Below are 16,766 nucleotides of genomic sequence, written 5' to 3'. Positions count from 1 at the left end.
TCAAGCTATTGTTCTTGTAGATTCTGAGTCAGGAAGTCACTCTCCATTCTGAAAGTGAATTTGAAAAATGTTAAACTGAAGCAACCATAGGTCATATGTTATCAAGCTATTGTTCTTGTAGATTCTGAGGCAGGGAGTCACTGGTCATGCTGAAAGTGCATTTTAAACAAGTATAATTGATGCAATGATAGGTCATTATTTAGAATTATAGATAGGCACTATGCCAACCATGAAATCCTGTAAGTCAGAGAAATCACTCAATTCTGTTCATTCCTAAAAGTAGAACCAAATCACCCCTTTGGGGCTATATTCTGGAAACTGGATATTCTTGATTGCTCTGTTATATATTGCCACAGTGGTAATTCTGGAATAGAATAAGCCCCCAAAGTCTACATGCATGTGGTAGAAATGACTAAACAAGCCGGTGGTCAGGCTTCCACAGGCCTGGATGGTTGCATATTTTACCTTTAAGGCCAGACCCAGTTTATTTCTTGTTTTACGGATTTTTGTACTGAAAAAAACTAAAGGCAGGAGGGAAAAGAAATAAAAGTAATTAAATGCTAAAAGTATTTTACTTTGGGCAATTTATAAAGTGTATATATGGGGCAAAACACAATCTAAAAACTTTTCTTGTAATTAACATTTTTAACCAATGACAAAACCCAAACATTAGGATTTTATTTTTGGTCTGGTGTAATGTTACTTTGAATATAATCAATCAGTGGATAGTATGGGACAGACTTGATCATTAACAGGCTGCTGTCATATAACTTGGATATTGATGGGTGTGTTATTAAACAACAAGACAATGTGTATCCTGACAGAATGCACTGTATCCTCACTTATAGCTTGGGTTGTTCATGGTGGCGGTAGGGTAGCCTAATGGTTAAAGCGTTTGGGTTCGCTTCCCCACATGGGTGCAATATGTGAAGCCCATTTCTTGTGTCCCTTGCTATGACATTCACTGCTGGAATAGGGCGGTGGGGTAGCCTAGTGGTTAAAGCGTTGGCTCGTCACGCCGAAGACCCGGGTTCGAATCCCCACATGGGTACAATGTGTGAAGCCTATTTCTGGTGTTCCCAGCCGCGATGTTGCTGGAATATTGCTAGTGGCATAAAGACCATACTCACTCACTCACTCACTCAGCTGATTGTTCATGCTGTCAACCAGTGGTTTGCCTGGTTCACCTTGATCATTGGGATCAGAATTCATCAAAACTACAGTATACCGCCTCACTCAGTAATATTCCAGGTATATGGCGTCAGTCTCTAAATAATCGAGTCATGACCAGACAATCCAATGGTCAACATCATGAGCATCGATCTATGCAATCGGGCTATGATGACATACATGTGTCAACCAAGTCAGCGAGCCTGACTTCCAATCCTGTTAGTCGCCTCTCATGACAAGCATGGGTTGCTGAAGACCAATTCTAACCTGGATCAGTATTCATTTTCAATACCAATCAGACTGGAGGACATCTGTATATTTACACTGGGTGTGAGTAACTTCATTGCCTTTGAGGAATTATTGATGACCAGTAGGTGTAAGTGGTTTTAGGTGTTGGTAATCGGTCAGTTACCTGACTGCTGGTCTGCCTGCTGTCTACAGGTTATGGCACTGAACACTGCCAGGATTGATTTGTTTATGCTCAGGCTTCACTGTACTTCATTTGTTGAAGGTTGGTGCCAGTGCAATAAACAGGATTCAGAGACTATTGTCTAGCATGGCTGAACAAGGCTTCACTTAAAAGTGTTTAGCTTAACACATTTTGTTAAAGAAAAATTAAAAGGTTATGGTGCCATGTATACCTGTGCAATAAATTTTGAACGATCCGCTAAGATAGTCGTAAAGATGTTAATGTGTCTAGCATGGCTGAACAACAAGACTCCTTCCAGGTTATGGCACTGCTGCTAGATACAGCTACACTGTAATACATTTGTTATGGTCTGCAACACAAATCAGGCTAGTTGGCTGTAACTCCTTGGATGAAGCTGACACAAATCAGGCAGTTGTGTAATGGTGAAGCCATGGAAATGTTACATGTGAGAAATATTCAGTGACACTTAAAACAGATCTGTAGGTTTTTGTCTTTTAATATAGTGATATGTCAGTGGTTATGGTAAACCTAAAATATTTACAGGCCTGAAATCCCTGAGGAACATTTAACATCTGAAAGAAGTAGATTTGGTCAAGAAGGCTTGTGCCAATTTGTAATGGCACATTTAAAAAAAAAATGGTTGATAAATGTCTTTCAGAATCATTATCCTACAATAGCTGTTTTCTTGTGTTGTTACCCCAACTGTCTTTGACTTGATATTATTTCAACCATATGTCAAATATTATTCAAAGTATTGTAAAGGATATTGTAATCATATCATTCTTTGTCTCTATCTTATGCTCATTTTCTTGTGAGTCTTTGGTTGTATGTCCCCGCCGTGATGTTGCTGGAATATTGCTGAAAGCGGCGTTAAACCAAACTCAGTCAGTCAGTCAGTTGGTTGTGTGTGTAGTGATTTGAGTTTTACTGATGGTTAATCCTGAATGTATGTTACCTTGTGGATTTTCAATATTAAATCTTAAATCAAAATTTTAGAATAGGTAGTACGTATGGCCACCTTTTTCCTCACCACGTCTCTTTAATGACTGTTATATTTTTCTTTATTCAGAAACAAGAGATACAATTTGTAAGACTTCAAAGTATTATGACAGGACCAATGAAAAATGTTGTCCAAAGCCTTTGAAACATTTTAACACATCTTTTCAATGTCTTTCTGCCTGCATAAGTGTCTGCATGACATATAATGGTAGAGCAAGCCTTAACAAGTGTCCGACGTATATAGACGGTTACAAGCCACAGTCCCGGCTGGTTACTACAACAATTGCCTCAGGGGATGGCTGACCCAGGATTTCCCACGTATTATTTTCCCACTTTGTTTTTGTTTAATTTCAATGGAAAAAAGATACCTGTCACTGACTGTTGAATATAAGCTGTCAAGCACATGCTGCGATGAACTCCTGAGGGAAAACATATAAATGGCTGGTTTGTGTAAGTTGTATTGATTCTGAATGATGTTTAGCGTGTCTTCAACAGAGCGAACTAGGGTTAAACCCTGCTGAGGAAGTATCTCGTTATCTCTTTATCAGTATATGTCAGTACAGAGTAATAAAAAGTAGGGTTTTTTTTCTACAAAATTAGAATCTGAAAAAATATACAAAGGGATAGGTTTAGATACTGTTTATTATTTTTTTTATATCAGTCTTCACTCAAAAGTGTTTAGCATTAACACTGATTTTAATTTTGTTAAAGAAAAATTAAAAGTACTTTGTTTAAGAAAAATTAAATAGTGCTGATCAGAGTTAAACTCTTGCTTTTAATTTCACAACATTTCAAAGTTTTACCCTGTGATTTGTTTTGGTAATTACATTTTTATCATACCTAATCCTTTTTGTGTGCTATGATATCGAGTTATGATAACGTGCAATGTAGTGGGTGAGATCTGACATCACATCAGCAATACAGCAGAGTTATCTGCATTGCTGCCTTGAGAGAAATTACATAGAATGTCCTCCATGTCAAGAACATTGAGATAAACATTATCTTGTTCTGTCCAGTTCCTGGGGCTACGAAAGCTCCAGATGCAAATATATAATGTCAACTTTGTGTAGTCACAGTTGCAGGAGATTATGGACAACACTTGATTTAGGTATAAGACAAAATAATATGGATGTCAGCTTCTTCTTTATTGTATACACAACGTTTCTGAGCTATTCCATGCCCCTTCGTCAGGTGAATGACGATGAAGGGGCAAGGAATAGCCCAGAAATGTGTATACAATAAAGAAGAAGTTGACATCCATAATATTTTGTCTTAGACTTGAATACTAACTTCTATATCCCTCTCAAGAACCTCAACACCTGATTTGACATTGCAACCCGTCAGCCTAGTGGTTAATGGTGGAGTGGTTAGAGCGTCCACCCGGAGAGTGGAAGGTCGTGGGTTCGATCCCCGACCGCGTCATACCAAAAGACGTTAAAATATAGTACTTGTTGGTCCCTGCCTGGCGTTCGGCATTAATGAGTACAACAAGGACTGGTCGGCTCGGAGTCAGTATAATGTGTCTGAGTGGGGTATTCATGCTTCACTGCGGCATGGTTATAATCTCAGTGGGCTAGCACTATAAAACCAGCTTCAGTCTGGGCTAGTACAAGAAGCCGCACATACACATACACACGCATGCACGTCGTCATATGAGCGAAATATTCTCAAGCATGACGTTAAACCCAATTTCACCTCACGTCACCTCACCTAGTGGTTAAAGTCCGCTCGTCATGCCGAAGACCAGAGTTTGATTCCCCACATGGGTATCAAAAACCACAACGTATGAAGCCCATTTCTGGTGTCCCCTACCATGATACTGCTGGAGTATTGCTAAAAGTGACATAAAACCAAAACTCACTCACTCATGCTGTCAACCACTAGTTTGCCTGGAACTGGTACTCTCCAGCTAACATGTCCATGAATAAAGTTAACATTAGCATGAACTTCATATCTTTACTCTGCCTGTTTGATTGCAATTTGGTTTGGATTTTTACCTTGGATCTGATTTTGTATGGGAAAAGGTTACACTGCACATCTAAATACATTTATTACTCACCTGTTTAATATATCACTGTTTAATAAATCTACAATGTTATTACACATTGTGTAATAATGTTGCGTGATGCCGGACGTAGGACTTCGTAATGGTTTACAGTTATGACGTCACAATTCTAATACCTCTGTCACAATGGTATTAGACCTTGCTTGACTCGCGGCAGTTTCTATCAATTTATGTTGGAGGGTAATAAACAGAATACTAAACTCACTTCCATGAAATACCATTTTTATTAAACTAGTGAAAGATTATGTATCAAACTCACTTTTGCTTGTTTGATACCAAATCATTAACTTGTTTGATAAAAATGGTATTACACTGAAGGTCATTTAGTATCCTCTATTACTGTAAGAATTTCTTCTTGAACTTCAGTGGTTGTTGAATTATAAGAAGCCCACTTGAACATTATTTAAAGCTTCAGAATTACCTTAATTATATTTTTATGCTCGTTTGATGACAAAACATTGTAACTTGTTTGATAAAAGTTTTGTGGTTGAGTGTGTCAAATATTGATGGTTGATGGTTAATTGTGTCATAGACTGATGTTTAGTTACATGTTTGATTGTGTCAAAGATTGATGTCAGATGGTTAACTGTGTCAAAGATTGATGTCAGATGGTTAACTGTGTCGAAGTTTGATGTCAGATGGTTAACTGTGTCAAAGATTGATGTCAGATGGTTAACTGTGTCGAAGAAGCTGTGTAGAAGATTGATGTCAGAATTGATGTCAGATGGTTATGGTTAACTGTGTCGAAGATTGATGTCAGATGGTTAACTGTGTCGAAGATTGATGTCAGATGGTTAACTGTGTCGAAGATTGATGTCAGATGGTTAACTGTGTCGAAGATTGATGTCAGATGGTTAACTGTGTCGAAGATTGATGTCAGATGGTTAACTGTGTCAAAGATTGATGTCAGATGGTTAACTGTGTCGAAGATTGATGTTATGCGGATTATTGCGTCAAATATTGATTTTACATGTTCAAAGTTTGACAAAGGATGGTTGATTGCATCAAACATTGAAACTGCAAGGTACATTTAGATGATGATTGATGTAATATATTGGCTTTAAAAGGTTGACAGAACATGGTTGCTTGTGTCAAGGAATGATGTTACACAACGTACCTGTATATTTTCAGATTGACAGCAATGTGTCGGTACCACTGTTCTGTTTCCCAGATGCTCCTGAGTACAAGCCACCAACAGGCCCAGTTCCTAGGTAACAGATGCTACCTTTCTTTCAAAATTCAGTTCCAACCTGTTGTAACACTTAAACAAGATACCCGTTTAGATCCTGGTCAGAATTGATCTGCAGTAACCCATGCTTGTCGTAAGAGGTGACTAACGGGATCGGATGGTCAGGCTCACAGACTTGGTTGACACATGTCATTGCATGCCAATTGTGTAGATCGATGCTCATGCTGTTGATCACTGGATTGTCTGGACTCGATTATTTACAGACAGCCGCCATATAGCTGGAATATTGCTGAGTGCGGTGTTAAACAACAACCAACAAACTTAAACAAGAGTGCAATATAAGTTCACTGGTTTTTATTAAGGACAACGCACACCTTATGAGAACCCTAAGGTTAATCAGTTAGGAAAACATGTTGTTAAACACTATTAGTTTAGCTTCAAGACTGTACTGAATGAGAAGTCCTTGTTCGAGTAGTATTTCTTTCATTGCAGCAGTCACATCTACATCAGCAGACTGTACAGGGACCCAGTGTTTTATCATTAGTATATATCACCACATGAATGTTTATTGTCACATGTTTCATGTTACAGTGAGTCCTACTCGTTCGTCCTTACCAATATTGATGGAGAGAGGGTGTATGGATATTGTCGCAGGATACAGGTAGGACAACGTCCTATGATTTAAATTGTCAGAACAATTTGCACAGCTACATAGGCCTGTAAACTGCCGCTACATAATGCACAAGTCATCTTTACCACGGGGACCTTATATTGATCACTTTAACAAGGCCAGTGTCCCATTCAAATAGAGGGGTGGTGGGGTAGCCTAGTGGTTAAAGCGTTTGCTCGTCATGCCGAAGACCCGGGTTCGATTCCTCACATGGGTACAATGTGTGAAGCCCATTTCTGGTGGCCCGTTGTTGTGGTGAAGCTGGAATATTGCTTAACGCGACATATAACTAAAAGCTCACACACACTCACTCACTATTCAAATAGCACTGGCAACTCCTATAAAGAGTTATGCCCCTTATCTCTCAAGATCCACCAGTCATAGTTGTAAATCCTGATCCATAGCAGTAACGGTAAGTTATCAGGACCATGCCACTGAAACGTTAACACCTGCAGCTTCCATTCTATGGGCTTTCCTCCAATATTAGCACCCTGGTCATGCCAGAAATGTAAGTTGGAGGTTCTATTCCCAGTTCAACAAAATTTTGTTTCTGGGTTTGCTTGTACCATTTTCTGACCATGTAGTCTCCAAAGACATGCATCTCTTTGGGCTTTCCTCTCTCATTAAGTTGAGATGCAGTGATATAATGGGGATGCTATTCGAAGCAGCGTTAAACCCAGCTAACTCACTCCCCAAACACTAATCTGCCACACTGAAGTGACTGTGGATGGTTTGGATTTGTTATCTCTATTGTGTTTCTGTTCCAGCCACCAGACTCAAGTCTACAGGAGGTGATCTGTATCATCAGCCCAGTGGATGCCTTCAACATGTACAACAAGGTACGACTGAACACAGTTTAGGAGGGAATGGTGGTATGTGGTGTGGCCAAGTGGTTAAAGTGTTTGCTCGTCACGCCAAAGACAATGTACAGTGTATGAAGCCCTTTTCTAGTGTCCCTGACGTGATATTGCTGGAATATTGCGACAAGCGACGTAAAACTAAACTCACTCACAGGTCTAGCCTTGTGGTTAAAGGTCACTCCGAAGACCTAGGTTAGATTCCCCACATGGGTTCAATGTGTGGAGCCCATTTCTGGTGTTCCCCGCCCTGAATTTGTTGGAATATTGCTAAAAACAGCACAAAACTAAAACCTCACTCACACCTTCACCCACAGCGTGTGAAAGACCCTAGGGATCCTGTAGTAGTTCCCTGTACTGGATTTATTATCTTGATTCAAGAATGTCCAGTCAGCAGTCACTCAATTCTTTGGATTGATTTTCTTTTGACCAATCAATCGATATGACAAAAGTGTCTGTACATTTCTTACCAAATTGTTGCATGTCGATATAGGAGTAGAATGACTTTAATCTAGGAATACAATGACTCTTATCTAGGATCAGTCAGTGGGTGGTGTTTATTTACATGCCTCATTGGGCGGTGGGGTAGCCTAGTGGTTAAAGCGTTGGCTCGTCACGCCGAAGACCCGGGTTCGTATCCCCACATGGGTACAATGTGTGAAGCCCATTTCTGGTGTCCCCCCGCCGTGATATTGCTGGAATATTGCTAAAAGCAGCGTAAAACTGAACTCAGTCAGTACTTGCCTCATTGATGCTTGTGCATTGTGAGGTGATTTGTTAAGTAGGATGTCAGTATGTTTTGACTGAAATCAGCTTGGCATGGCCAGGGGAACTCACTAAAAAGGATTGGATACCTTCTCTAGATGTGATACATATTTTCGGGTTACAGGCATAGACATCAAGATAAACTTTTTTATCAGACTCAACTACAGATTAGTTTCAGAAGGGTGTCATGGATGATTATTCACTCTGTGGACATCGTGTTAGCTTGACCCAGATCTGGTGATATATGTAATCCTCCCTGATATTGATATTGGCATGTTACAACTTTGTCGTTTGTTTAGTTGTTGGATGAGATAGAGAAGCGCAGAGCGACGTCAACTGACCTTGCACAAGAACTGATTGCAGCATCCTTCGGTCGGCCTCTGCCCAAGCCTGGCAAGGTCATCAACATCAGAACACTGGTGAGATGGACATTTATTACTCGCCCGTGGAAGATACTGCAGTGTACTATTTATACGGCTTACAGTTATGATGGTTTACAGTTATGACGTCACAATGCAAATGCCTCTGTCGCAATGGTATTAGACCATGCTTGACTCGCGTAAAATTGACATGAGAGTCATCACACTGTAGGCTGTTTCTATCAATTTATGTTGGAGAATAATAAACAGAATACTAAACTCACTTCCGTGAAATACCATTTTTATTAAACTTGTGTGAGGTTTAGCATCAAACTTGCTTTTGCTCGTTCGATACCAAATCATTCACTCGTTTAATAAAAATGGTATAACACGGAAGGTTGTTTAGTATCCTCTATGTATGTCATGGATGATGTTCAAACTGTTAAATATGATCAATAACCCTGTACCAATACTATGAGGCGATGTTGGTAAATAATTAATACATGTAGTTAAGACTATAAACATCTTGACTTGTAGTTCCAGGTAAGGTAGGGAGTTTAATTATTTACCAATAATTATGTATCCGTTAAATTATACAGATCATAGACCATGATGAAGGCACAAAAATACCTCTGTGAACATTCCAGGTTTGAGTTCATCACCAGCTACCTATGTTTGTTGTACAGAATAACTAATGGATCATGTGATTAGATGCAATGACTTGATGGCATTTCACTGAAACCAAACAGCATGGATTATACTGTCAACGCGTGGTATATGGTCAACTGGGGAATTAGCTCATGTTTAAGACGACATTTATGTACAATACGTTGTCAAGACGAAGGAATATGTTCAGTTCAAACTTCTTTAGTTACATGACAAACAAATACACAAGACATAAATGAGGTGAGCGGAGTACCTGCTCAACCCCAGGGCGTTTCCTGCGAGCGGCATTATCCTGCTTGTGGTTGTCCCAACACAGACAGTCGGAATACCGGACTCGTACTCTGTTTTCCAATATACATCTATATGTGAGCATATATATACAGGTCTTGACAACAATGGACAGGCGACGACTCAACAATGGACAGATAGAGAAACAATAGCACTTCCTTGACCAGTTGATGTGATGGCAGACCTGGCCAAGGGGGGTGACCAATAAAGGTTATAAATGTCATATACAGTAATTAATTGTCTGACAAGTCAATGTACAATACGGAAGTGATAAGGATTGCATAGAATACAGATTAGCGTCATATAGATAATTACAATAAAGTCTCAAATGTCTTGAGTACATAGTTTTTACTTTTTTAAATATTTGGACGATGGCTGTCCTGAATTAGTGCCTATAACAGTACTGTTAAATCACTTGTTTGTCCAGTCTCAGTTATTGAGAAGCAATGACTAGGTATATAGCTGGGATATTGCTGATAGTAGCACTAAGTTTATTGCCTCACACACTGATATTCAAACTATTTGATGGTTATTAGTAAACAATTGAACCTGGACAAGAAAATAAAATGTTGGACATTATCAGCATCTTGGCAAATGGGAGTGCCCTTTTATTTAATAAACTTCTGAAAGAAGTTTTTCTGACAACCCAATTGTTAGTCGCTTCTGAAGACAGCTTTGGTTGCTAACAACCATCTCTGTTCAAAATATTCATGTGACTTTAAACTTAGCCTTACAATAGAAAACCCTTTTGGAAAGGCTACTACTGTTTTAGAAATCTGATATGAAGAACTTGTGAAAAATGGGTATTCTTCTAGAATTTCAGGCTCACATCGGTCATCAGTGAGACAAGCCAAATTTTGGTGGAGTAGTTCATGAGAGACCATGAAAGAAAGTATGAAAATGATCATAAATCATGCTTCTTTTTCAGGACAAGAAGGGAGAACTGGAAACATTGTTCTTGAACCGGCCATCAGATGTTCGCAGGGAAAAGGTGAGGTCTTGCAGGATACATTGATTCTAAAGTCAGATGAGGGGGAAGCTCAGATTCTTATAAACTGTTGTCTCAGAAGATGTTTTGAACAGACTTTTGAAAAAAAAATCAAGAAAATTAATCGTGCTGAAATCTTTTATTAATAACATTTTTTAGTTTGGCAACTGTAACTGAAATAATATCCAGTGTCAATACAGAATCCTCCAGAATATCAAAGTTTGGTCCCTAAAAATGTCTTCATAATTCATGTGAATTGCAGAGCTTTGGATTATTGGTATTGCAGGCTATTAAATATGTCAGATTTCCACAGTTTTACAGAAACATTTCCACTATATAGGAATGAGGTCCAATTGTTGTATGTGTTGCAGGTCAACTATGAGTGTCTGCTCAACTACCTGGGGACAGACAAGCTCATCAAGGTGTTCTCATCTCTCATGATGGAGCGACGTATCCTGCTCTGCTCAAACAGCCTCAGGTAGGTAGAGCTGATTATTTTACCTTCCTGTCTTTTATTTTTGTAGTTTCCAGTCTTCTTTCACTTAGTTATCATTATAATTCAAATACGTTTTGGTTGTACTTCCTGGGACCATGTCATGCTGAAGGCCCGGGTTCGACTCCCCACATGGGTACAATGTGTGAAGCCCATTTCTGGTGTCCCCCGCCGTGATGTTGCTGGAATATTGCTAAAAGCGGTGTAAAACCCGACTCACTCACTCACTCCTGGGACCAATCCCAGATCCCAGGCTAAACAAGAAACTTTAAAGAAATCAGGGCCTGGCGGCACCAGTAGAAATGTTTGAAATTAAGTCTGTTCATGAATAAGAAATTTCTGTCAGGATCCCAAAACAACCTACATCGGTCTTAGAAAATGATAACAGTCACCTACCTTTTGTGTGACCTTGACCTTGTGTTGCAGCATTCTGACGCTGGCAACGCAGACGGTGCATGCCCTGGTGGCCCTGCTGTATCCGTTCAGCTGGCAGCATATCTATATCCCCATACTGCCGTCCGACATGATCGAAGTGTGCACCTCCCCAACACCTTTCCTCATCGGCATACTGACGTCACATCTACCTCAAGTAATGGAGCTGGAGGAACTACTGGAGGAGGTATGTAGCCCTGACATTGTATCTAGTAACATGTAGCCCTGACATTGTATCTAGTAACATGTAGCCCTGACATTGTATCTAGTAACATGTAGCCCTGACATTGTATCTAGTAACATGTAGCCCTGACATTGTATCTAGTAACGTTTAGCCCTGACATTGTATCTAGTAACATGTAGCCCTGACATTGTATTGAATAATATGTGGCCCTGACACTATATGAAAAGTTAAGAAAGTGCCCTGAGTGATGTCATTGTGTTTCTATTTACATTAAGAGAGATTACTAAAAGCATTGTGTTGACAGTGTCACTAAACATTCTGTGAATTGACACATGTCATCGGTTCCCAATTGCGCAGATCGATGGTCATGTTGATCACTGGATAGTCTGGTCCAGACTCGATTATTTACAGACCGCCGCCATATAGCTGGAATATTGCTGAGTGTGGCGTAAAACTGAACTCACTCACTTATTTAAAGTTAAATGTCCCTGGTGCTTAATACACGTAAAACCCAGAAGGGCAGTATTATAAGAAGCAGCTGCAGAATATTTTCAGACTAGACCTATCAGTGTGACATGTTGTGTGTGCAGGTTGTGATTGTAGACCTGGACAAGAAGCAGTTTGTGCGGAGTATTGGAGATGAGGCCACGCTGCTCCCCAAGAAGCTACAGAAGGCTCTCAAGACAGCAATAAACATGTGCAAGATAGATAGCGGTAAGAGACTGTTGCATTGCCACATTTCTCTTTTGGTATTGTTAATGTCTTGGAGTTGATTTACAAGTAATCTGTGGAACACATTTTTGAAGTATCGATGATGAATAATGTCGCCAATTGTGCCCAAATCAGGAATCAGGCTTACTAACTGACAATGGTATAGGATCTATACTGAAATGTTCTTCTTACAGTACAATAAAGTAGCAGTTATTCATAAATCGTGCCTGGGTGTTGGGGTAGCCTAATGGTTAAAGTGTCCGATTGTCGTCTGAAGACATGGGTAAGATTCCCCACATCGGTACAATGTGTGAAGCCCATATCTGGTGTCCCCCGCCGTGATATTGTGGAATATTGCTAAAAGCGGCGTAAAACTAAACTCACTCACTCACAGCTGTTCATCAGTACTGATATTAGATTGTATTATGTCTATCTAAAATAGTGGGGTGATCCACATTTGTGCACGAAAGAGCTGTAAGATGATAGTAGTACTGCAGGGACAACTAATTGTGTATAGTTGACAGTGGAGAAGATGTCTGTTGAAAATCTGAAACTTCATTTGCAGCCAAATGAGGAGTTATGGCAGTATGATAGAGATCGTATTCTTAGAATTATCAACCATGATAACTATTGTTTGATATCAATAGTCCTGATAAGCTTCATCAGCCATCTTGCTACAGCGTATTGATGCTTCTGTTTGTCCTCCAGAGTCAGAGACATCACAATGGCTGATGGTGTCCGAGGCCTTCATGAGGATGTTCATTGAGATTATGGGTCATTTCGGGGAGCACATCATCACACAACAGGACGGCAAGAAGGTGTTTGAGGTAAGTGTCAGGTTTATCAGATATATTGCCTTGTTGTGATGGTAATCAGGGCTAGATTTAAGAGATGTTAATATCTACTTGCACCAGGTGCAACCTAAGATAAAAACCTGGTTGCACCAGCCAAATTCCAGCTGCACTGCTTTTATTGCAATATGAAATTCAAGAAATATGCTATTGAATTATTTAGATGTTTTGTTCAGAAGTTTACCCTCTCAAAAATTGACTTGCACCTGGTGCAAGTTAGACAAATAAATAGGTTGCACTTTGTAATATTGGGTTGCACCAGTGCAAGTAACAAAGCACTAAATCGAGTCCTGGTAATGTTTGTTCAAAGTCCCTGTGGGAAATCCAGATGAGAATAGGCCCAGCCACCAAGTGGATTGGATGGTCAGGCTCAGTGGTTTGGTTGATTGCATGTTATTTTTCCCTGACTTCATTGATCTTTGCTCACACTATCCATCACTGGATCATCTGCTCACATTTCTGGAATATTGAGCCAATTTTTTCCTGAAGGCTGCTGAAAATAGCTGGTATTTTCCTGATTGTGGGGTAAATCATTATACATCGTCTTCCTCTGTTTGCAGTCATTTGAGGTGAATGTAAAATTCTTTGACTGTTGTATGAAATAATTTGTACCTTTCACCCTTAATATTTGGATCGAACAGAAATCTTTTGGAAAATGAAATCAAGATTATCTAGAGTCGGAACTATTTCAAAACCACTCATTTATATGCTAACCAAGTTGAAACCTGTTTCGTCTTATGTTACAGAAAGAGAAGTTTTTGACACGTGTGAGTGCCAAGGGCATCAGACAGGTTCTGGAATGGTTCACTGAGACTCAGATGTTTGAAGTCTTTATGACCAATCAGCGGGAGAAGATCGAGTGGGGGACTGTGGGTAAGTTGTCCTTATTTGGACACGATAGTACAAAGCAGACAGAATTAGAATTGATCACTGTATCTTAGCTTTCCATATTTAGACATAATTGGAGCAGTCTGGTTTGAAATTTGACCATATTTGGGCATAATAATGAAAAGCAGTTGTAAACAGAAATTGTCACAGAGGCAACTGGACAGTAATTTTGAAATGATTGGGTCACTACTTTGATGGGCATTCTAGAAGTTGAGGAAATTAAGAATGAGGACAATTTTTTTTATATATATATACAACTTCTTTATTCTGTATAAGACAATGTTTCGACATAGATTCTAATGTCGTCTAATGTGATTGCGTCAGTTTTAAGTTTTAATAATTTGATGAAACCCATTGGTATGGTTCTTTTCAGCCAAGAAACATTAGCAGTATTCAAACCCATATCAAAGGTTTCTGGCTTGCCCAAGGGAGGCAACTCAACACAGTTAATTGACCAGTTGGGAATTATAAAAATAAATTAACCTGTCGCTGTGCGTCAGCTGGCCATTTTTAGTTGTGGAATTAAATGCAGATGAAGATGGCATTTCACACAATGACAATAATATTTGAAAATCGGATATAAGATCAAAACCCTCATATTAATCCTAGGTTAGAATGGGTGCCTGGCAACCTGTGCTTGTGATATGTGCTGCGTAAGCAGATGAGCTTGTGAGGTTTCTTGAATGGTTTGGAATAAGGATCATGATACCAATCATTCCATGGCTTGGTTCAGTCTTGATGTCGGTTGTCCTACAGCTGGAACATTGCTGGTGGGACGTAAAGTAAAACAAGTCACAACAAGATCAGAGAGAATTAGCTATGTGGGGATTAGGTTATGCTTATGTAGTTATCTTGAAAAGGATAGTTGACTGAAATTGTTCTTAGAATTTACATAAAATTTACAGTAAAATTTATTGTTTTCAGTGTGAATTCAATACAATTTCAGTTTAGTTGAGAATTTGGATTTTCTGAGTCTGCCTGACAATCCTGTTAGACCAAAGTCATGTTATTGCTGATTTCAGGGAAATATCACTCGTGTGTTTTTGGTTTCAGATTTGTTCATGTCAAGGTTGTTAGACTTTGAGAAAGAAGATTCCCGAGATTCAAACAAAGGTCTCGGTCGGAAGATGAAGAACTTTGGCAAGGCCATCAAGACTAAGCTTGGGCAGACATGACAAGACTAGTGAAGTGACACTTCTCTACCTTAGTGCTGGCAGACATATGTGTAATAAAGAGTTGACTCAAGCAAGAGCACAACACAAATGACAGTTCTCAACCTTAGTGCTGGCAGACATATGTGTAATAAACAGTTGACTCAAGCAAGAGCACAACACACATGCATCTGACTTGAGAAAGTTTTAACATTTATTTATCACTGTGATATTTCCCAATGTTTCTCGGGTATTCGAACAGATACTTCATTGAGGATCTTGCTTGATAACCATGAAGGTGTATACTTAAATAACTGTGTTTTGCACCGGAGGAAAGTTCCTAAATCATTATTAGGTCAGAGGTCAAAGACATTTCAGAGATGATTGTCAAGTCAGAGGTCAAGGATGTTTCCGACATCAAGGTCAGGTCAGAGGTAAAGCAAATATTTCAGAATTCAAGGTCAAGAATGAGGGTATGATATCAAGATATCAAGGTCAGAGGCCAAGGACAGGACCCATGTTTGATGGCACTTTCTGTTCATTCCTGTTGGATAACATGATGCCAATTGTGTGTACCAGTACATAACAGCCATGGCCATATCCAGAAGAAATGTGTCCTCTTTTTCCAGTTTACTTCAGCAACAACAACTATAGAATCATGGATAAGTATCTTCTGGAAGAATGCTTTCACTGAATATGAAAGGGAATTGGAAACTCTGATTTTTACAGTGAAAGTTTGATGAAATCATCGACTATTGAGGGATACCAAAGGGTAACAGATGAAACAGGTCTTTGGTGCTTTGGTGTTGGGACTAGCAGCACCTCAAGCAGGCCACTTCGTTAATCTTCTGTTCTTCTTTTGTCTGCAGTGAGAACCATCACAAGTCCACAGTACTGCTCCTGATTCTTATTGGAATGTGTTTTCAATGTACAACTCTCATCTTTCAGGGTATTATTAATATGTAATGTTGATTTGACTGTGATCATTCTTGATTCATAAGCTTCAATGATCTAAAGGAAGAAGTGTACAGCTGAATTCATAAAGATTGTTTTAACTTGGTTGTGGCCGAACCTGAAGCACCTGGACCTCGGACGTGGTTCTTCCGCAGAGTGTTGCCTGTATATGGAGGAATCCTCAGCTCTGTTATTGACCCTACTTGGGTGACAATACAGTAGATTAGGTCTTATTGTTGAATGCTGGTTCCTCTCTGCTGAGTGTTTGCCAGATCTTTGACAACAAGAACCTTGCCTAACTATAAGACTATCACACACACATTAACACCAATTAGGAGGAGCTGACATTCTTCCTGACATGTGAAAATAATCGTTTCTTTGTGTGCAAGCACTCGTCTACAATACAGTAAATTGCTGAATTTGTATTTCCAATGGCTATGTCCAGTGATATCATGCCTATTTTAGCTTGGTGACTGGGGATGTCCTTAGTCAATGGCTTTGTCCAATAACATCATGACCCTTTAGCTTGGTTACTGGGGTGATGTTAGTCATACGGGCAAGGTGCCTTCCAATGATCGGATCTGTGGTTTGATTCCTGTCGTCGGACTGTTAATGGCTGCTACTACATGCTTGTGATGTCTGCACTTTGTTCTTCC

At 39.5% G+C, this 16,766-nt stretch overlaps 1 protein-coding gene across 8 annotated transcripts in view; it reads left to right on the top strand.

Moving 5' to 3' along the window:
- LOC124256186 (DENN domain-containing protein 2C-like) overlaps nucleotides 1-16,424 on the top strand; it is a 67,384-nt gene extending 50,960 nt beyond the window's left edge. For all 8 annotated transcript variants that reach the window (XM_046690157.1, XM_046690156.1, XM_046690158.1 and 5 more), the window contains 11 exons: nucleotides 5,796-5,875; nucleotides 6,445-6,514; nucleotides 7,291-7,362; nucleotides 8,445-8,564; nucleotides 10,387-10,449; nucleotides 10,818-10,924; nucleotides 11,366-11,558; nucleotides 12,146-12,269; nucleotides 12,975-13,093; nucleotides 13,864-13,990; nucleotides 15,059-16,424. In XM_046690157.1, the coding sequence (XP_046546113.1) occupies nucleotides 5,796-5,875; nucleotides 6,445-6,514; nucleotides 7,291-7,362; nucleotides 8,445-8,564; nucleotides 10,387-10,449; nucleotides 10,818-10,924; nucleotides 11,366-11,558; nucleotides 12,146-12,269; nucleotides 12,975-13,093; nucleotides 13,864-13,990; nucleotides 15,059-15,180 (1,197 nt within the window). In that variant the 3' untranslated portion in view covers nucleotides 15,181-16,424. The remainder of the gene's footprint in view (nucleotides 1-5,795; nucleotides 5,876-6,444; nucleotides 6,515-7,290; nucleotides 7,363-8,444; nucleotides 8,565-10,386; nucleotides 10,450-10,817; nucleotides 10,925-11,365; nucleotides 11,559-12,145; nucleotides 12,270-12,974; nucleotides 13,094-13,863; nucleotides 13,991-15,058) is intronic.
- Nucleotides 16,425-16,766: the final 342 nt, after the last annotated feature.

Source organism: Haliotis rubra, unplaced genomic scaffold (assembly GCF_003918875.1).
Source record: "Haliotis rubra isolate DU_JTF1 unplaced genomic scaffold, ASM391887v1 Scf62, whole genome shotgun sequence".
In the NCBI taxonomy this organism is placed as follows: Eukaryota; Metazoa; Mollusca; class Gastropoda; order Lepetellida; family Haliotidae; genus Haliotis; species Haliotis rubra.
This window is presented reverse-complemented; position numbering and strand designations above follow the sequence as displayed.